The sequence below is a fragment of the Ursus americanus genome, chromosome 27, assembly GCF_024610735.1.
Source record: "Ursus americanus isolate L20-20 chromosome 27, mUrsAme1.1.p, whole genome shotgun sequence".
NCBI lineage: Eukaryota > Metazoa > Chordata > Mammalia > Carnivora > Ursidae > Ursus > Ursus americanus.
The window spans coordinates 37,941,443-37,963,956 of record NC_142153.1 but is presented as its reverse complement, the minus strand read 5'-3'; the positions used below and the strand labels follow the sequence as shown (position 1 = coordinate 37,963,956).

The following is a 22,514-nucleotide window of genomic DNA, read 5'->3' as shown; positions in this document are numbered from 1 at the left end:
TGACCACCCAGAGATTATGTTTGTTTCCTCTAATCAGACATCTTTCTTTATTCATAGAGAATTTTAAATACCTGAGAGCAAATTTTACTTTACGTTTTGGATGTTTCTCTGCACTTAGCACCTATATATGTCATAAATTAGCTTTTTTTTTTTTTTTTTTTTGAGAGGGAAAGAGAGAACCTTAAGCAGGCTCCACATTCAGCACAGAAGATGCGGGACTTGATCTCACAACCCTGAGATCATGACCTGAGCTGAAATCAAGAGTCAGCTGCTCAACCGACTGAGCCACCCAGGCGCCCCCATAAATTAGTTTTTAATGAAAAGATTAAAGAGGGCAGAAAGAGAAATGGAACTAACTTTACTGAAAGCCTATGATATGTCAGGTAGTTTCACCTATTTTATCTGTTTTGAATTTCAAAAACTTCCATGAGGTTGATATTATTTCGAGATGAAGAGACTAAGGCTCAGAGAAGTGAATTACTTGCCCAAAGTGAGTGGTAGAGTCAAGAGTCAAAGTGAGGTGAGGTCTGCAGAACTCCAAAACTATGTGTCTTATATAATCATCAGTAAAATCTTTGCTTTTAATTTTAAAAAATATTATTTTAAATTACTAAGTTATTAATTTGTCTAATTCATATAAAATCAGATGTGGTAAAACCCATTGAACCACACTAGAGAATCTGCTTGACTTTCAATTTTAGGATATAAGGTTATAGGTTTTTCTATACTTTTTAAAAAAAGATTTTATTTATTTGAGAGAGAGAGAGAGCATGCACATGCATGAGTGGGGAGGGGTAAGGGGCAGAGGGAGAGGGAGAAGCGGACTCCCCACTGAGCAGGGAGCCTGACACGGGATTTGATCCCAGGACCCTGAGGACACCACTCGAGCCGAAGGCAGAAGATTAACCAACTGTGCTACCCAGGTGCCCCATACTTATTTTTATTAGGAAGAAATGACCAGTTTTTATGAACTAAAAACTGCCATGTATACTATAATGTGATATTCCTTGAGTAATAATTTATACTAAATTCCTAACAGGTTTTTGTCTTTTGGTTGAGTTCCACATGAAACTATTTTTAAAATACTAAATAAAATAGTAGTCCTTTTTCACACGAAGATTGGTTCGTACACATGTCATATTTAAGTATGGAAATGGTTCATATTTGGACCCACTCATCAGGTTTGTACATCACTAAGGCTATCATTATACTTTGTTGTTATTAACAAGTTCTCGTGTTATTTTCTGAAGCTTATGGGATTTGATCTACTCCACGGCGTTGATCCTATGCAGTGCTGCTATAAATGGTTTTTTAGCAACTTTACAGCGTACCTGTGCTTTGAGTGCTGGGAAGCCTAAAATGGTGCTCATCAAAGACATTTTTTCCCCAACCATCATCTTGGCCTAAGTATTAGCGTTGGAAATAGTGATCCAATTGTGACTCGTGGGGTTTCAGGTTTTGCTTTGTTGCTTTCTCCATAGACTGATTTCAAGGGTTAAGATTTTTCTCACAGAAATGGTAAGTGTGCGTAGGGTTGTGTCAATATGTGTATGTACTCATCCAGTTAGTTCCATAGCAATTAAACAGATGCCTCTTTCTCACAAGGAAGGCTCTTTTCTTTGTAAAACAAAAGAACCAAGGTTGATTGGATGTGCTTGAATGGGAGCAGTAGTAGTTGGGATAATTGTTCTCTTGTCCCCCTGTAGTGAAGAAGACTGACTAATCATAACATCATAGCATCTAAGGCTTCAAGTGTCCATGGAGGTCATTTAGTCCACGGGTCTTCAAATACAGGAGTCAGACCCCTAGGTATGAAGACTACGTGAAGACTCCTTCTTTTCCTTCCTTCCCTCCCTCCCTCCCTCCCTCCCTCCCTCCCTCCCTTCCTTCCTCCCTCCCTTCCTTCCTTCCTCCCTCCCTCCCTCCCTTCCTCCCTCCCTCCCTTCCTTCCTTTTTTCCTTTTCTCATGAAGCTTTTCAATGAGGAAAGGAGCAGTCTGTTTTAAGGGAATTAATTTTTAGAACCTCAACAATTTCCATATGTAGACTCCCTTTACAACAGAAGGGCATACCTCTCACATATTCAGAATCTTACTATGACACACTGTCTTTTTTTTATTTTTTTAAGATTTTATTTCTTTATTTGAGAGAGAGACAGTGAGAGAGGGAACACAAGCAGGGGGAGTGGGAGAGGGAGAAGTAGGCTTCCCTTTGAGCAGGGAGCTCAATATGGGACTCGATCCCAGGACCCCGGGATCATGACCGGAGACGAAGGCAGACGCTTCACGACTGAGCCACCCAGGCGCCCCGCTATGACACACCGTCTTGAGCATAAAGTTTCCAATGGGCCAAACAAAGGCAAAATTGAAAGTATTTTTGTTGATGAAGCCTCCTTTATTTGAGACACCGTAAATGCAAGGTAGGGCATAGTGTCTTTCCCTGTCTAGTATGTAGTTCTATCAAGGACAAAGTGTGGCATTAAGAATTGGAATATTTAAGACTGTTGGTAGGTTTTGAAGTCTGATACATCAAGAGGGAGAGAGAACATGTTTGCTTCGTGACCTCAGCACCCATCCCAACCACCCGCAGAGAATGCTTCTCACTGGCAGAAAAGTTTCATGACTATGAAGACAACATCCATAAGGTAAGAAATATTAAAGGCTCTGATGCCTTTTTCGATCCAATTGCCAAACTCATGGCAAGGACTTATGCTCTCCCTGCCTCTCTACTATCAGCTTAGAGTAGGAGTTCAGAACTGTGATGACTGTGACAAAATGTATTATTACTTTATTTGAATTGAAGAAGTCGGACTTTTTCTGACAGAAAGTTTCATTTTCATGAGTCCTAGCTCTGCCAGTAAATTATATAGTATTACCCATCAATTAAATGAGACAGTTAGAGGTATTTAAAGCATATGATACAACAAAAGCATTCAAAAGCTATTATAATAACAAAGGTGAATGAAAATGAACAGAAGGTCGATTTTCCACACCACTCTGTGTATAACAGATTAAACAGAGCCACTAAGTAAAAGAGTAACAGGTCAATTAGTAGTGTTTTGCTCAGCCTTGGGAATGCTTTTTATGGGTATACTTCACAGAAGCTGAGAAATGGGTGGATGTGGAAGACTTCGTGACAAATATTTTTGAAAGCAGATAGTTGTCAGTTCTGTGCTTTCAATAAGACTGACAAAGAAATGCGATGGAGTTGACAGCTTGTAGACCGCTAAACACACCTTTTAGAAATAGATCACAACGTGATTCTTGACATATGACTAATAAGGATTTCAAATAGTCGAACGGCATCACTCTAAAAAAATCCTTTCCTTCCCATCTGCTTATTTTGTAGCAAGATTTCTTATATTTATATTTATAAAAAAAGAAACAGGAATAAAATTGATACTGAATCATCTTCCTTTGCTTTTGTAATAATTAATACCCATCCGTGACTACATGAACTATTCGGAAAAGTCCCCATTCATCTCATTTGGAGAGGTATTTTCAATACATTTTCCCTTTTTATATTTAATAGTTATAAATATGGTTCATATATTTATATAATAATTAGGTTGATTTTAGTCAAATGTGTACAACTAATAATTATAAGCACAATTCCATATAAAAGAAAACGGGTTTTTAAAACATTTACAAGTCTTATGGTTGCAGGAAATACAATTTAATTTAAATTTGTATTCCTATTTTGTCTTAAGGCACAAGAAAAAGCATTTTGAAAATCATGCATTTAGTCTAGCTTTTCCTCTGAAATGGGACTCTCCCTTTCAAGTGCCCATCCACTTCTATTTGCTTCCAATTGTTACACCATTTAGAATGAATTTATTTTGGGGCGCCTGGGTGGCTCAGTTGTCTTCAGCTCCGGTCACGATCCCAGGGTCCTGGAATGGAGCCCCAGCTCAGGCTCCCTGCTCAGCGGGGGGTCTGCTCCTCCTTTTCCCTCTGCCCCTCCCCCCCTGCTCATGTGCTCTCTCTCTCTCAAATAAATAAAATCTTAAAAAAAAAAGAATGAATTTATTTTGAATTAAAGTCTTACAACGTGTCTTTTCTAAAAGGTAGACGCAGACCTGACCTCTCCTTATAATCAGTGATGTAGCGGGACATGGCTGACTTTCCTTTACTTAAATCCACTGACCCCGCAGCTTAGATTAGTGCAACATTCCCACTAAAGCCTCCAGGGTGAATGTCAGGGGACCGTAGTTGTGTGAAGGGGCTTTGTCTTTCTAAATTCTGCACTATTGCTTTTCAAGTCCTGGCTCTGCTCTCATTTGGCCAAGTCAAGTGTGGTCATTCCTGTTAGCGTTTTCAAATGCTCTTTATTGATTGGAACCACACCTGGAAGTCAGCGAGCCATTGACACAGTTTGATAAACTTGTAAATACTCCAGCAACCTTTTCCTCTGAAGCTCATCAGTCCTCCCAGATAAAAGGCTGGACACAGATGTCTTTCATCATGTCCTGAATTCCAGAACACTCTGGCTTCAGAGCAAAGCAAAGGAGGGCCAGTTCTGGTGCTCTCTATCCTCCCTTACTGAGATCACTCCATCTTTAAGCCCCCGGAGCCTGAACCTGGGAATGATCATAGGACGCGGGAAGGCTGTTTTTAGGTTTTACCAAGAGAAAAAGGAGGAAAAATGGAGGAAAAAATAGGGCAATAGAGTGCCCTGTAGTTATTCTACACTCAAAGCGTGTAGGTTAGGAATCAAACCAATTAAAGCCTTCACAGTACGAGTGAGGTGTTCCATGTCTTCAAACACAATAGGGTATCATCTTGAAGATTTTTTTCCAACGTGTCCTGTTGCGTCTGAGTGTGGGAGCCGGCACCAGTCTTTTTACCTCCTGACTGTGAATTTCCCTTTCATCAGTACGTATGTGTCACAACAGTCTCAACGTCTTAAAATACGATTGTCAGAGTGTGAACACATAAAGAGGCCACATCCCCAAAGCTATTGTTATCCTCCCCCTCTTAGGTGATCCCTCGTTTATAGGCAAATGCATTAGGAAAATTTTTTCAGTAAAATTGGCATTTTTCAGATACTACATTAACCATGCCTTGAACTCTGAGATATTGTACAAATACTAATTTACCAACCCTAGATGCTACAAGGACCAAATGGAATATTTAAATCATACCGGTAATTAGGAGGTTTGGTATCTGTCTGAAAATTATTTTGTGATATCAGAAAAAACAGAGATGCAAAAAACGATTTTGCCATTCCCTACATGACTCTGCTGCCTGCGTATGATGTGAGCAAACAAGCCCGTAATTATTAAAACAGAAGGCAGAACAGAAATCCACCTGTCAAAGTCTAACTCAATTGTTGAGGAGGGTGAATGATACTATCATCTGAAGTCCCACAGAGGCACCAATAATTAAGATGTCAGGAAGCAAGGTTAGGCATTTACAGACAATCAATAGCCCACCCTCTAATTCTAAGACTTAACCCTGGATTCCTACCCTGACTTTGAGATCTCTGAGAGAACATACCGTTTTATAAACAACCACGTGACATAACTTAACATTGTGGATACAGAGTGTAGCATCACAAGCCAAGTGAATGAAAACATGAGTACCTTAATGAACAAAATCAATACGGCACCTAATTAAGGAATTACTGCACACTACAACACAAACTGTCAACGATACTGAATAAAACGCAAGGCACCTGCCCTGTCAGCCCATTTCTTCAAATCATAGGCAATCTTTAACTTGCTATAGAATTTACTTCTTTGAAATCGTCCAGTATTTGAGAAAATTCATACACGATGAACAATGATGTAAAGTTTAAAGGCATTTGAATTATTTTGTTTAAACAGGATGAATCATATATATATGTATATATACATACACACATATATAGGTAGTTTTTAAATTCGTACTCAAACAAAAGGAGTTGAAAAATGTTTTGTTCATACATAATTGACAGAAAGCATCATATCAGTTTCAGAAGTACAATACAATGACCTGACATTTGTATACAATGCGAAGTAATCACCACAATGAGTCTTGTTAACAGCCATCACCGCACAGAATTACAACTTTTTTTCTTGAGATGAGAAAGGTTGCGTGTAAGTGATGAATCACTGAACTGTACTCCAGAAACCAGGGTTGCACTGCATGTTAACTAAAATTAAAAAAAAATCTCTCATAGCAACTTCCAAATATCCAATACACTATTATTAGCTACGACCACCGTGCTATGCATTATACCCATAACTTATTTATTTTATAACTGGAAGTTGTACAAAAGGAGTGGATTTTGTTTTGTTTTTTGATTGGAGAAGTAATGTGCCAGAGTTGTACTAGCCAAAATTTATCGCCTTTATTTGTCTTATATTATCCCAAACTACTCTATGCTAAATTTTGGCATTTGTCTAATTGCTGCTTCCACATAAAGGTAGCGCTGAAATACCCTGCCATGGTACCCTCTATGTGCCCTACTATGTATGCATTTGCTAACTCACTGCAATTGCCTGCTTGATTTCTGTTTTGCCTAGCGATTCACATGCTCTGAGAACGACTGTGATTATCTTTTTTTTTTCACTGCTATAGTCTCAGAGCCTTGCTCCGTGCATGGCACAGAATATACGCTCTATAAATAAGCGTATAATATTATGCAGTCAAAGGAATATTAAGGATAAGATTCCTTTTATAAAATCCAAATAACTAACAATAAGGATTTCTATTATTGCTTCAGAGAATATTCTTGATGACGATTTAAAGATGTATCAGTATTATATGACTGGCTCCTGGCGGGGCCCCGATGGCTATGCAGCTGTAATCTGTGGCCACGGCTTCCGCCACGCTGGATAGGCCACCGCATTCTTGGGTTTTGCCTGGATGCATGGATACATTATTAAAACCATTACTAACCCTCCAAATTTAAAGCCATAGTGGACATGTTCTGTGTCTCATTGGTGACCACCTAGCATCTACCTTTGTTACCTCTGTGAGACTGGAGAATATTGTTTGGCACGTGGAAACTCTTAAGTACATGGTCAAAGCCCTAAATGACACTCAAAGTAGCGTTTCTCTATTAAATGCTATGGTAATACGAATATGTAAAACAGCTTTAAGAAACAGAATGCTATTAGATGTTTTTAACTGCTACATAAGGTGAAACTGGTGCTAGCATAAAAACAGAATGCTGTGTATACAGTCCAGATTACCACAAAACATATCTGGGTTTCTACCTGACGTGAGTACTCAAATTGGTGCTTTAAATAATCTCTTTCCTTTAGTGATTGTTTTAAACTCCCGGACTGAAGGAAAATGATCAGAGGTAACTATCAAAGATCTTTTATTCAGATCTCTCTTTGTCGTTCAATGTTAACCTTATTTTGTCATTTCTGGGTCTCCCTTCGTAGTGCCAAGACTCCTTCACTGCCATAACTTCCAGCTAACAGACAATCCCTTCTACTCAAGGAGACATGGTCCATGTTGGATTCAGCTGCCTCCCCTTTTGTAACTCTCCTATACATTCCCCAACTGAACAATACTGACCCATAGGTAGGGACACCTCTACGCCCCTATCCAGCAGGACGACATTACAGAAGATGAGACCTTCCACCTTCAACAACCTTAAAGATTTAAGGGTCAAAATTGTTCAGGGGGGAAATGATGAGGGAAGAGAAGGCAAGCTGAGGACAAAGCAGAAACTGACACCCCGCAACCCCCCCCCCCCAACCATGGGATTTACCTGACATTCCTCAGGCAAGCCTGGCTGCCCTAAAGGACAAAGAAATAGTTACCCATAGATACCACAATCCTGCAAGACTTAAGTCTCCCTCAGTTTACAAATGTCTTTAGCAGTTTACAAGAACGAAGCATTTCTACCAATAACCTAACTTCCGGAAGGGAATGTAGATACAATTAAATGTCCTTATAATCTGCAGCCTCCAGGAAGTTCCCAACCATCTTAATGTTAATGCCTTGCTTGAGGGAACAACAACCTTAACTTGACAATGGCAAGGCCTCCGGTATCCTGTGAGCCTTCTTTAACATATGAAAGTATTTTCTCAACCTCCCTTTTTCCTTACCTCCCCCAACCCCATAGTGTATAGCCACCGCTCACAATCCCCATGCAGCAACTCTTTCTGCCCACGGGTCCTGTCCCCGTGCTTTAATAAACCACCAATTTTGCACCAAAAAAAAAAAAATGTATCTTCTTAAAAATTCAGCTGCAAATTACAAGTGCATGATCTAGAATTGTGTTAAAAAGAGTGAACTCATAATTATTGACATGTATCAAACCCCTGTCACTGCCTGGCTGCCCACATGCATCATTTGATTTCAACCTCAGTACTACCGCATGGAGAAACAGGCGCTTAGGGAAGGTCCTTTATGTAAAGTCACCCGGTAAGTGACAGAGCTTCAATTCTTAACCACTAGGCTCTACCAAGATTTGCTCTGTGTATGCTTTGCAAGGCACTGTGTTGGGCCCTTTATATATTTTATAGCATTTAGTCGTACTACTTTCATCTATTCATGTAATAGATACTAATTGAGCACCTTTTCATGTCTGTAACTGTGCTGAGAGCTTGGGACAGAGCAGTGGAAAACAGATATAATCTGTGCCTCAGACTCTGGCAGAGAAGACATACATTAAGTGGTAACAGTGATAGCCAGTAACATTTTTTAAGTATTTATTATGTACTACATACTGTTTTAAGTATTTCCATTGAATCCTTAAGACTGTTCTAATGACGAGAAAACTCAAGGCCAAAGAAGCTATATGCACCTTGTCCCAAGTAACAAAGCCATTAATGATCAGAACTAGGATAGGAACCAGGAGGTTGGCTTCAAAGCCTATACTTTCTCTCCCCCATACTGTTTCTGTATTGGAGTACGGCACGGTGATCAGCCAGAGAGTGGAGAGCCTTGTGAGTCATTTAAAGGCAACTGACGAGAGTCTAGGTCAATGGAGGGGGTCAAGCAGGGTATGGATATCTCACATTTGTATCTGAAGACTCTGTGAACAAGACTAGAGACATAACGGCCCAGACAGAAGGTGGCTTCCATAATCCAGGTGAGAGATGATGGATCCAAGAGATATTGTGGAGTTAGAACTGACAGGACTAGGTGATTCATTGAACCTGGAACTAAGAGGGTAGGAGTAGCCTAGGCATGACCCCTGACCTTCTGGCCCAGGGAACTGGGTGAATGATGATGCCATTTTCTGACCCAAAAAGCCCTGAAGGAGAGACAAATTTGGAAAGAGAGATGATACGGCAACTGTGTTTTCCAAAAGATGGCCACCACAATATCTTCCATCGCACATGCTCTCGTGAAATGAATCCCTGCCATTTCCCCACACAAGACGGACAGTTTAATTCTCCTTCCAATGAATATGGGCTGATCTTACTGACTTTTTTGACCAACAGGATGTAAGGGAAGCGACATCCTCAAGTGTCTACTATCGTAGGATGTGAGAAGGCTTATAACTTCTGTGTGGGTCTCTTGGAATGCTCCCTCTTGGGATACTTCTCTTCAGAAACAGCTGTTGTGCTCTGAGAAGCCCAAGCCACATGGAATGCTCTGGTCTGCAGCCACAGTTGAGCTCCAGCCAACACACAGCCCCGACTGCCAGCCATGGGAGTGAGCCATCTTGGACTTCCAGCTCAGTGGGGCTTTCAAACAGCCCCAGCTGACATCTGAAAGCAACTGCACCAAAACACCCAAGTACAAATACCAGAATTTCCCAGTCAATCTACGGAATCGGGAGAGGTGATACCAACTGTTCTCTTAAGCCAATGAATCTTGATGTGGCCATAAGCAGTAATAAGAGAACCAAAGTAGTCGATGGGTTCAGTTTTAGACCCGTGACATTTGAGGTGCTTGGAAGATATCCAGGTGGAGAAGTTCCAAAGGGACTTGGATAGATTTTGCATAGTTGATGTCTGGAGCTCAGAGAGAGAGAAATATCTATACCGCACATATCGATCTGGGAGCATGCAGAACGTAACATAGCACATAGCATACAGAATGTGACAGAAGCCAGGAGAGCAGATAAGAGAACCCAGAGGAATCATATTCCAAAAAAGAGCAGAGTCCTGAGTCACGGCAATGTTGAGGGATCAGGCAGAGAAAGATGAGTGAACTCAACAAGCCGAGAAATCACTGCCAAAGAGTCAGGAAGAGAGCCAAGGTGAATGCAGTATCACAGAAGCTAAGAGAATAGAGCATTTCAATTAGGAGGGATAGATTCACTATTACATGCTACCAAGAACTCAAATAGGATAAAGACGGAAGAGTATTCACTGATGCTACCGACGTAGCAATTGATAACCCTGGAAGCCATCCGTTTCAACGCATCGTGGTAGAGAACGGCCATGAGAAAGGAGTACATGGAAGGCGAAGACATGAGTATAGTCAATACAGGGGCTGCGCTCACGAAGCCTGGATGTGAAGGGAGAAGGGACAATTAGGGTAGAGCCGGAGTAGGGGGGACAGTCAAGGGTTTTTTGGCTTTTTTTTTAAAACATTGAGGGGCCTCCGTACCTTCACATGTTGACGGAAGGTGTCAACAGTGGGCAAATTTGGAAGATACATCGAGAGCGCTCATGAAAGATTAGCCTTGAATACAGGGCAATGGGAGTGGAAGTGCAGGTCCAGATACGCAGAGGAATGGAGATTTGTTTATAAGAAATTAAGAGAACCTCCTGGGAGGTTTCTATTTGTTGTTGAATAGAAGAGTCCATCTGTTGACAGAGCGGGGGTTCTGAGGACCGCAGGAAGATCTGGAACAATGGTAGACAAGTGTGGAGGGGAGACTGCAAGGGAAATGGAGTAGGGCAGCCAGACTGTTGGAGCCAGTGAGCCAGGAGATGGGTATTACGAGTCCCTCTTTACGTGTGAGGAAATTGAGGCTCCAAGAGGTTAAGTAACTTGCTCAAGGTTACAAAGTAAATAAATGAAGGAGCTAGGATGTGAATAGAGGCCCGTGTCATTCTTTCCAGTACATTAGGCTAAATGAAGTCCGTGGTCCAGGGGAGTAATTTTAGTTTCTGGAAGAGACTGGTATTAGAAGTGGAAAAGCCTCATTCTCACCTCTCCACTCCCACTGTCCACTTCCATGAGTTTTGCCTGAGACCCCACACTTCTGACCTCTCATCTCTAAAATTGGCAAAGACGGTCTCATGCAATACAATAAAAATTCTTCTTTTATACACTAAATACCACTTAGAAGCTTCCATTCAAAGGGGCTTACAAGCAAGCAGGGAGTTTCCTGAAGTCTTAACACCATGGCTGTTCCTTAGCATTGTATTTATATAAGAGTAAAATAGGACTGCATAAACAAAAGTATTGTATTTAGAAGCCGTGACTCAATCGTCTCATTATGTCTGGCACAGTTAATTCTCCTAGTGAGCTTTGTTCAGAATTCTAAGGCTCTCTTTAGGGTGGTAATCTAGAATTTCTAAAGAGATGATGTGATAGGCTTCTCTGGATAGTTTATAAAGCTGAGGTCGTGGACGACGGTGTATGGACAGTGCAGGGTCATCACAGAGTTAGTTTAAAAGCCATGATTTTCAGGTACCTCCTCTGTCTTGCAAATACAGTCCCCTCCTGACCGCCCCCACCAACCCCATGACTATAAGTATTTAAGAGATACATACCAAGAACCTTTACTTGGAAAAATAGAAATAAGAATTCCTTACAATTTATGGGGTTTTTTTTGGGGGGGTGCTATTTGAGAAATAATAAAGAAGACAAGTAACTACTAATTAGGTCCCACTTTGTGGACAGGGTCTGAGCCCAGAGATAGCCTTCCTTTCCATAAGGAGAAATTCCTATGAATCCCCGGTCCAGCTGGCGGGCTGGAGCATCAGTCTTTCTCCAGAGAACCTAACTCTTCCTGGGGCATCTGTTGCCTGTTCCTTATGTGGGGGCTTGTTTACAAGGCTAGGAAGAAGGTTCTTTGCTTACATGTGTATACAGTTCTACAGGCACACATCCACTGTCCCCAGTGCGTTCTATGATCACGTGGGGGGACTTCGGTCTCTCGTAAAGGAGGGGACTGTCAGAGCAGTGTCGCTGAAGCTGCGGACCACCGTCCTTTGTAAACTGTGAAATGTTGTGAGCGAGCGAGCACTTGTATAAATGGGAAACACAGGAGAGTAAGAAAGCCAGGGCACATGTCTCAAAATGAGGATAAGCACTATTATGGGAAACGTGTTTCAGATGGATATGTGCATGGGTCTGTGGATTTTGACATAATGTGGATTTCTTCCTGCAGTCAAAGAGAAGAGTTTAAAACTCTATAAGCTCTGCAGAATTTCTGAAGCCATATGTACATCATGTTCTTTCTTTCTTTCTTTTTTTAAGATTTTATTTATTTATTTGACAGAGAGAGAGAGAGAGAGAGAGAGAACAAGCAGGGGGAGCAGCAGAGGCAGAGGGAGAAGCAGGTTTCCCGCCTAGCAGGGAGCCTGGCGCCAGGCTTGATCCTAGGACCCCAGGATCATGACCTGAGCTGAAAGCAGACGCTTCACCAACTGAGCCACCCAGGCGCCCTTAAGATGTTCTTTCAAATGCCTGGAACTGCTAAGATCCCAGACAGATTATTCCAGGGTCGTCCTAAATCCTTCTTGTAGGATCTGAACCATGAAGCACCTGGACCAAGGTTACAAAGTAAACAGGTGAGGAAGCTAGGATTTGAACAGAGGTTTATGTGAGCTGAGGAATGCGGCCGATTCAAGCAGAGGTCCTCCCTGGCAGAAAACCAGGGGCCGGCACGAGGCTGGGGGAGCATTTCTCAATGCACAGCTCTCTTGGTATGACGCTGTTCGGGTATTGTGAAACTAATTAGCTGTGCTCTATTTTCATCTAAACCATGATAAAAGGTAAGGATGTTGTAAAAGAAAACATGTCTACAATAAGCGTTTCTCTTTTTAGTCTAATTTTAGTCTAAAAAAAAGTTCCCTCCACGTGTGGTTAGTACGTGCCATCGGGCTCTTTTCATAGAAACCATCCGCTTTAGGAGACAGGCTACATTTTAATCTACAGAAACCCAAAATAGGGGCGCCTGGGTGGCTCAGTCGTTAAGCGTCTGCCTTCAGCTCAGGGCGTGATCCCAAAGTCCTGGGATCGAGCCCCACATCAGGTTCCTCTGCTAGGAGCCTGCTTCTTCCTCTCCCACTCCCCCTGCTTGTGTTCCCTCTCTCGCTGGCTGTCTCTATCTCTGTCAAATAAATAAATAAAATCTTAAAAAAAAAAAAAAGAAACCCAAAATAAACACTCTTAATTTCTGTGCAGTCACTTGAGCGGTTTGTCTCTGTGTCATCAGTGTATAAAAAATAAAACAATTGATTACTTAATTGCAATTTCCCCCACCTACAGTTGTCATTACTGATACGTCACCACTTACAGTTTTTTGGAACATGTGGAGCCTTATATCAAAAGGCTCCATACAGGTGTGGGCGAAGGGTATTTATTATTACCATGAAAATCTAACGTCTTATAAAATTCCTCAGGCTTCCTAAGAAGGAAGAGAATTGCCATAAAGTATTGTTGTTGAAATAAAACAGAAGATGAGAAAACAGAGAACAGAAAAATGATAAAGTCATTAGTCATGGTGAACGGGTACGTGTCAAATGGCAGCATATATGTAAATATAAATAAATATGGATATGTCATCTGTAAATACACAATAGCTTCTTTCTAGTCTTGCAAAGAAACTAGCCCCATGCGGACGGACATAATTGATGCAGAATACAAATACACGAGAGAAGAACGAACAAAGGGGGAAGAAAAGCGTGGGAAATGCTCAGAGGCAGACAATACGCTTATGTGACAAAAAAAAGTATCTTGATCCAACTTCTTTGAGTTATAAAGTATTATGACATTTTGCAAAAAGTGAGAGATTGCCAAGTGTCAAAATACACACACACACACACGTATCAAAATAATTGACAGGTACATATAATATAAATATACACATGTATATATACATTTTCCTGGGTGTTTATATGGAAAAATGAAAGACCACATTCTCGAACTTCTTAAATTCTGTTTTTAACTCAGAACCGAATGATCTGAAAGTCTATTAGCCCAAAGTGCAAACTTTTGAAGGTTTACAGAAAGGACAAGCAGAGCAAAGGTCAATAAATTATAATCCTTTAATGCGTCTTGTATTTGAAAGCTTTTATAACAAAATTAATATAGTATTCCAACTCCATATGCTAGTTGAATGAAAAAAGCCTAATACACCCAAGATATAATATACAAGAAGATATAGTGAATTATAGCCTATTTACAGACTAAAAATAAGACAAATTACACACTTGCAGAGGGAAAGCTGGAAAAGCCTAGCCATCAAATCAGAAGGCAGAAAATCCCATTATTCCTCTAATAAAAATGTGAACTTCCAATCTTTCAAGTAAATGAATAAAAACCCCTCATTAAAAGATGACATCTGTATTTCTAAATCTTTTCCTTCTCCCAGATATAACTGGATGTGACATGGATAAAAATAAATTATGGAAAAGAGATGTTAAAAGAAACACACAAGACACATAATTCTTTCTCTTACCGTTGTCGCCGGAAGGTAATGATACCGTGTTTGTTGGCATAGCATCAGAATTCACTTTTCCATTCTCAAATGTGTCATTTTCAGTCTGCTGTAACTGCCAGTTGAGGCCAAAGAGATGCATTGCTGGGGGCAAAGAATACAAGTCGTTGAGAGGTCTGCTGTTTGCAGGCAGTATAGCAAATGGTAAACATGTTTAGAACAAGATTCATATGTAAAGTGAAAATTTCCAAGTTCTAAAATACCAAAGATAATTGCATTAGATTTCTAAATTAATTTCTAAAAATTAGAAAGGGAACGGTTCCTCGTCACAGAAATGCTGCACGATACCGGAACCAGGAGGCTCTCAGGGACGAATAATTACTTGCTCTGCTTGGCCTGAGTTCCACTCCTCACTGTCATTTAGGTAAGTGGCTGAATGCTCTGTAGCAGTGACGGCCAAATATGCTTGACCTCAGGCCACTTGCACATGCGTACTACTTAGTTGCAACGTCTGTACATTCTCAAGAACCCTGACGCTGTTCATGTGGATTAAGGTACAAAGTAACGATTGGTCTCCCGGGTAAATCTGCTGCATCAGAATGGATTTAGATGCACAACACAGAGTAACATTTGAATATTCCAGATTTAAGACGAGTTTATGACATTCAATTCATCAACGGCACACGCTATGCGTCAGGTAATTTCATGCAGAGTTTCTGATGTGGGTGTGATAATCTTAGAAATTTATAAAAATCTTGTAAATGTGTTTACGAATTTTCTTTATTTGAAATATTTAGAAAATAGACAGCTACAAGACTATACATTTATAAATGTAATACACTTTAAAATTTTTATATGATTTTTCTTAATTTATTTGAAATATTTACAAGAATATCACCACTGTAATATTGACCATTAACCCTCAACTAAACTTTCATTCGTGTTCCACAGAATACAGTTTCAGAATTCAGCCCGAAGGAGGCTAAACATGCCTTGAGAAACCCAGGGACGATCATATTACCTTATCGCAAATGATTTTTCTTGGACATTGGCATTTCAGCATACATATGGAATTTACCAGAGAGGTGAAGAAAGACATAGCGTTTAAGAAGTATTGTTAGAAACAGTGTGATGACCACCACTGGTAAAAGGCGAGCCCTTATTAAATATGAAATATACACAGGAACACAATTAATTTGGCAGCGTAAAGAACAGGGGCTTTAGATGGAGTTAGACTTTGCTTTAATCTTCCATTTAGGATTTAACCTTGGACAAATGATGGAATATTATTAACAATAGTTTTTACTTTTTTTAAATGTTTTTTTATTATATTATGTTTTTACTTAAAAAATGAGGTTGGTTAAACCGACCTTACTTAATTGATGTGACCTTTCTAGACAGGATAGGTCTGTGAGAGTATATTACAGACTGCTGGTACCTAGCAGGACTGTTCTTAGTGCATGGGTACTTCATTTATTTATTCTGGACTCTAGATTACTGAACTATTTTTTTACAGATTTTATTTATTTATGAGAGACAGAGAGAGCGAGCGAGCGAGCGAGAGGGAGGCAGAGGGAGAAGTAGGCTCCCCATGGAACAGGGAGCCCAGCACAGGGCTCGATCCCAGGACCCTGAGCCGAAGGCAGACACTTAACTGACCTAGCCACCCAGACGCCCCCAGATTACTGAACTATTTGAAGTCACCTGACCAGACCATGCTACCTCTCAATAAAGAGTTCCTTCTGTCTGTAATGCTCTTCATCCAGTGTAAAACACCCATTCATCGCTCAGATGGTAGGCACCAACTTTGTGGGGGAGCCTTTCCTGATTGGGTTAACTACGTCTCCCAAGACTGTTTTCATCACTTTTGTAACTCAATTACCATGTACGGTGCCCAGTACCTCGCAGGTCTTTAATAAGTGTCTGTGAAGTAAATGAAATCTATGCTCTGATGTTTTCAAATCTAAGAAAACACTGTTATGGATAAAAATGTAGTAATTTAAGGGAAAAGTTAATAAATTTAAGACAAATAAGTAAATGGCCAAGAATAGAGTGTTCTATTATTAATAAATAATGACTGTATTAGCATAATAGTATAGGAAAAGCAGTTGAGCAAAAGTTCACTAGTATTCTATATAATTAACGTTTAAAAAAAAGATTCAGGGGCGCCTGGGTGGCACAGCGGTTAAGCGTCTGCCTTCGGCTCAGGGCGTGATCCCAGCGTTATGGGATCGAGCCCCACATCAGGCTCCTCTGCTGGGAGCCTGCTTCTTCCTCTCCCACTCCCCCTGCTTGTGTTCCCTCTCTCGCTGGCTGTCTCTATCTCTGTTGGATAAAAAAAAAAAAAAAAAAAAAAAAAAGATTCAACAGTTTGAGGGACCTTTCACATTCTTTTGTTAACAACTCCTGATATAAAATTATGCTATAGTAAGAAACACAGTAAACACAGATACAAACATAGCTACATCGACCCTGTGTCTTTTTTTTTTTTAAAGATTTTTTATTTATTTATGTGACAGAGAGACAGCCAGCGAGAGAGGGAAAACAAGCAGGGGGAGTGGGAGAGGAAGAAGCAGGCTCCCAGCGAAGGAGCCTGATGTGGAGCTCGATCCCATAACGCCGGGATCACGCCCTGAGCCGAAGGCAGACGCTTAAGGACTGTGCTATCCAGGCGCCCCGACCCCGTCTCTTTTTAACCAATGTATATACTCCCCGTCTTAAATTATAATCTGGCAGCAATTCTTTTCAAGCTCTGGTTTTTTAAGGATTAAGATATAGGTTATAGAATCCTTGAATTCCCAAATTGTCAGCTTGTAAGGAGGGATAACTTCATACATCATTTTGCATTAAATTACATAGTGTTTGAGTGGCAAAATGTCAGGAGCTTTCTAAACATTTATCACTTCATACGTTTTTCAAGTTTTAGGTATTTCAGCAATTTTTGAATAAAATAATGGGAACTCGTTCTGCATACAGTGAAAGCTTTGACAGACATACTTTGGCATAGCGATGATAAATATTTCAAAAGGGTCAAAGTTTCTACACAAAATAATTTATCATCATTGTGAGCTTTTATGTAACATAAAATGTCTTCCCGAATGATAGATTTGCTTATATTATTGGTTTTAATAGACTTCGAAGAAGAGAGATAATCCACGGGATCCTGCACAGATGTCAAATGTTAGAAAGTAGTGTTATGTTTCTGCTTGGAGAGCTAGTTTATTTTATTTTTTATTTTATTTTTTTGCCAGATGGGCAATAGCTTTATTATATATTTTCTTCTTACAGTAAATCTCAATAAAATGAAATTCCAGTCTACTTAAGATGCTGTATAATGAGAACCATACCGAATAATAATACATCTTGTTTAACTTTACACTGAAAACAGAAACCGACAAGTTGTTCGGTCTTGGGATATTACGTACTTTGGAAATCTTGGTGTTTGGTATTTAGTAATGCTCTCGACACTCATTATGTGTAACTTGAGATGTTCCTACAAATACAGGGTGTTAGTAAAACTGACTCCACAAATGAGAGAGGGGGACGCGGAGGGAGGCAGCAAACTCATAAAAGTCAAAAATGCTAGAGAAATTACCAAGCACTTGCACAATAGCACTATATGGGAAGGTCTTGGCAGACACATAAGGGAAAATCAACAAAATAAAATAAAATACATATGTAAATACCGAAGGATGAGCCCAATTCTTCGACGCCCAAGTTGGAAAGCAGATTTGAACCCATGGGAGGGCCTGTGGCACCAGTACTCATGAAGGGTGAACATCGATCCTTGCTGTACGCACGACCTAGTGGGTTGGGGGCATAGCGTCAAGGAGTGTCTGGGAGCTCTGTGCCCTGAGTCCCTCACTGCCCTGGGCACATAGCTTAGGTGAGGAGTATCGACTGGTAGGAATGTTGTTCTTTGTATTGCTGTTAGAACATCAAGACGCAGCCTTTTTTTTTTTTTTAAAGAAAACATCCATTAAGCACTTACTATGTATCAAATAATGTCCAGTGCTTAGCACCTGCCCTATCTCATTTAATATTCACGAAGACTCCAATGAATACTTACTGTTATTACTTTGTTTTTCATTTTAAATCTAAAAATTGAGGCTTTTGGGGAGCTTAAGTTTCAAGCATGCAAACAGTAGACCTTGCCCTTCAACCCAGACCTTCTAATCACAAAGGGCTTCGCACGATACACCTGCCTGTTCTCCCAGGGGGCACTGGAATGTGAAAATCCATAGGGAAGGAAGTGAAATGTGCCTTCACTGAGGGCCACAGACTAGATAAGGTTTTTCTACCAGATCTAGAAAACGGAAGGCAGAGACAGTATTTGGTGGCAGAGGCTGGGCAAAGATTCTTCTAAGTAACATTTGTGTATTCCAGGCAAGAATCTTCAGTACAAGGACTTTATAGTAATATGATAATGATGAGAATTCACAACAGGCTATTTTCGTCAACTCTAACAGTATTTTTTTTTAAAGATTTAATTTATTAATTTGAGAGAGTGAGAGAGCGAGAGAGCAAGCACAAGCTGGAGGAGGAGCAGAGGGAGAGGGACAAGCAGACTGAGCATGGAGCCCGACGCGGGGCTGGATCTCACGATCCTGAGATCATGACCTGAGCCGAAACCAAGAGTTGGACGCACAACCTACTGAACCCCCCAGGCGCCCCTAAGAGTCTTTAAAACAACAATTCAAAAACTACATGTGAACACTAAACATGTGTATTTTAAAGTTATAGAAAGCATTCATGTAGATTTAATCTTAAAATATTTGTTTCTGATATCATGTTTCATAGTTTCATACTGTTATTTCCATGTATTTCTGGGTGATTTTAATGAGGGGTGGGGGCTGGATCCACATCTAAAATGCTATCCAAGGAAGAAGGGAATTTGTGAATGGCAGCAAAAACATTGTATGTCTGGTGAAGTGTGTTTTTTACCTTTGAAAATACCTTGATGCCTATTATCTCGTTTTTATTTTTGTTTTTTAAGATTTATTTACTTATTTTAGAGAGCACAAGTGGGAGGGGGAGAGGGAGAGAGAATCTCAAGCACACTCTGCTCCTAGCACAGAGGCCGACGTGGGGCTCGATCTCATGACCCTGAGATCATGACCTGAGCGGAAACCAAGAGTCGGATGCTTAATTGACTGGGCGACCCAGGCGCCCTGATGTCTATTATCTTCTAATAATGTACTGTAGGACAGGGGCCACCATCCCTGCTGTATGAGTGAGACACAGGCTGAGGGCAGGTTAGTGACTTACCCGATGCCTTTTAAAAAGTTAGTGTGCAAAGACTACTCATGATACCAGATCTCTCGACCCGATTTCAGGATTCCCTTTCCTATACCGAGCTGTTGTCCTTCTCATCTCAATTGTTCTGAATCAAAATTTAAAGAAATTAAAAAATTTTTTAACACAAATTGTTGATTTATTTCTTTTTTTGACAGCAGCACATATAATCAGAAGTTGTCCATTTGTTGAAATGTGCTTCTAAATACAAGATGTTTACCCACTGAAAATGGCTGCATTTGGCAAAATCACTTGTTAAGTTCCTTGTTTGGAATTAGAAATGTATTTTCTTTACATTAAAAATCTTGGAAATGATGGTTCAGTCCCCAGTTGGTCTACAAAATTCTGTCTCTATATCCAACAGAAATATACATACACATAGCACCAACAAGCAGGAACGAGAATGTTCTCAGAAGCATTATTTGTAATAACCTCAAACTGGAAACCCAGATGTCTGCCAGCAGTAAAAAGGATAAACAAATTATAGTGTTTATCATATATCATACCATATCATTACAGTCAACCAAGGAATTCTACAGATCAACGTAAATGAATAAGGCATTGCCAGGAGCAATGACATGGATACGTCTCACGATCGCAGTGCTGAGCCAGAGAACCCATTCACAAAACACACAAATATTGTATAAGTCAATGTGTATAAAGTTCAAAAGCAGGTACAATTAACTGGTAGGAGGAACAGAAGTCACCAGAGTAATTACCTCTAGGGAGGGGGGCTAGGTAACGACCAGGAGAGGCCACAGGGGACTTCTGCAATGCTAGTAATATTTCCATTTTTCTATCTGGGCAGTGGTTCCACTGGTGTGTTCCCTTATGATCTGTATACTTTTCTAAATGTATGTTATTTAAAAGTAGCCCATCTGACACATAGCATAACTAAAGGATGTGTATTCTCACCTTCCCTACACCCTTCCTGCGCGTGCTCGGCTCTATAAGGCCCCGAGGTGCTCCCCTCGGAAAGATAACCGTGTGGAATGGCAAGTGACTCCATCAGCCGGAGCTGGAGGGAAGGGCGAGGAAAGGCTTGCTTAGAGCAAGTCCTGAGGGTTAAACGGAAAGCAATCTGATTAAACAAATTCATGTACTGGGTTAATGACTACCAGCTCATGGCCTTCCCAGATTGATTTGTAGTTTACAAACATTATGGCGTGTCTTGGTGAGGATGTGGAGAAACGCAAGACTTGTGCCCTGGAGACGAGATTGTAAAGCGGTTCAACTGCTACGGAAAACACTACAGTGATTCCTCAAAAAAAAAAAATTTAAAACTGGAACTACTATACGACCCAGAATCTCACTTCTGGACGTACACGCCAAAGAACTGAAAGCAGGGTCTCAAAGAGGTATTTGCAAGTCCATGTGCATAGCAGCACTATTCAGAAGAGTCAAGAGGCAAAAGCACCCCGAATGTCCATCAACAGAAGAATGGATACAGAACACAGACACAATGGAATAGTACTCAGTCTTAAGAAGGAAGGAAGCTTTGTCACAGGCTGTAAAAGGGACGAAACTTGAGGACATTATGTTAAGTGAAATAAGCCAGTCGCCAAAAGACAAATACGGTTTTGATTCCAGTCTTACCGGGTATCTAAAGTAGTTCAAATTCATAGAGGCAGAACGAATGGTGGTTACCAGTGGGTCAGGGTAAGGGGAAATGGGGAGTCGTTGTTTAAAAGGTGCAGAGTTTCAGTTTTGTAAGATGGAAATGTTCTGGAATCTGTTGCACAACCGTGTGAATATATCACAGGGTCTGTGAATGGGCCAGATGTGCTTGTCTACCCTTTAAATCATGCCCTGCTTGCACGCCTTTGCTCCTATCATTCCTGGCCCCAAGTCCTGTCTGATGACATCTCACCAATACCTCGAAGTCCGGTTGAAACGACGTTTGTTCACGAGGACTTCCTGGAACAAACAACTATCCTGTCCTACCACAGCACTTTGTAGTATTTTACCTAAAACATCCCACTTTTTGTCTGAATAAATTTTTTACTTTCTGCAGTTGTGAGGAGCGGGGAGTTGCAAGAGAAGCAGAAATGGCTCTTTGCAGTGAGAGGGTAAAACAGGCACGTCGAGGGGAAAAAGAGAGGAGTTTGGGAAGAATGGGAATAAATGATAGGATTTTAGCTATGAAAAAAAAGAGAGGATAGTTAAGGGAAAGGTTTAACATATAATTCAGCTTTCTCAATATTTTGCTGAAAGTTGATCTTAGAGGCTGGATCTCTGTAGCTGAACTGGTTCCTGAGAAACAGGGGTGACTAACAGAGCCCCTGAGACAGTAAGAGTAAGGAGAAGCTTTGGGGGCACCTTGTATAATTCCTCCCTTTTTCTCGGTCAGAATGCTTTTATTTATTTATTTTTAAAAAGATTTTATTTAAAAGGGGCGCCTGGGTGGCTCAGTTGTTAAGCGTCTGCCTTCGGCTCAGGGCGTGATCCTGGAGTTCTGGGATCGAGCCCCACGTCAGGCTCTTCCGCTGGGAGCCTGCTTCTTCCTCTCTCACTCCCCCTGCTTGTGTTCCCTCTCTTGCTGGCTGTCTCTCTCTCTGTCGAATAAATAAAATCTTTAAAAAAAAAAGATTTTATTTATTTATTTGTCAGAGAGAGAGAGGGAGAGTGAGCAAGGAGAGCATCAGGCAGAGGCAGAAGCAGGCCCCCCACTGAGCAGGGAGCCAGATGTGGGACTCGATT

General features: G+C 40.7%; 1 protein-coding gene across 7 annotated transcripts in view; it reads right to left on the bottom strand.

Annotated features, from left to right (window-relative positions):
* The window catches only part of TENM3 (teneurin transmembrane protein 3), a 589,152-nt gene that overhangs the window by 117,104 nt on the left and 449,534 nt on the right, over nt 1-22,514 (bottom strand). For all 7 annotated transcript variants that reach the window (XM_087856505.1, XM_087856504.1, XM_045785848.2 and 4 more), the window contains one exon: nt 14,541-14,663. In XM_087856505.1, the coding sequence (XP_087712631.1) occupies nt 14,541-14,663 (123 nt within the window). The remainder of the gene's footprint in view (nt 1-14,540; nt 14,664-22,514) is intronic.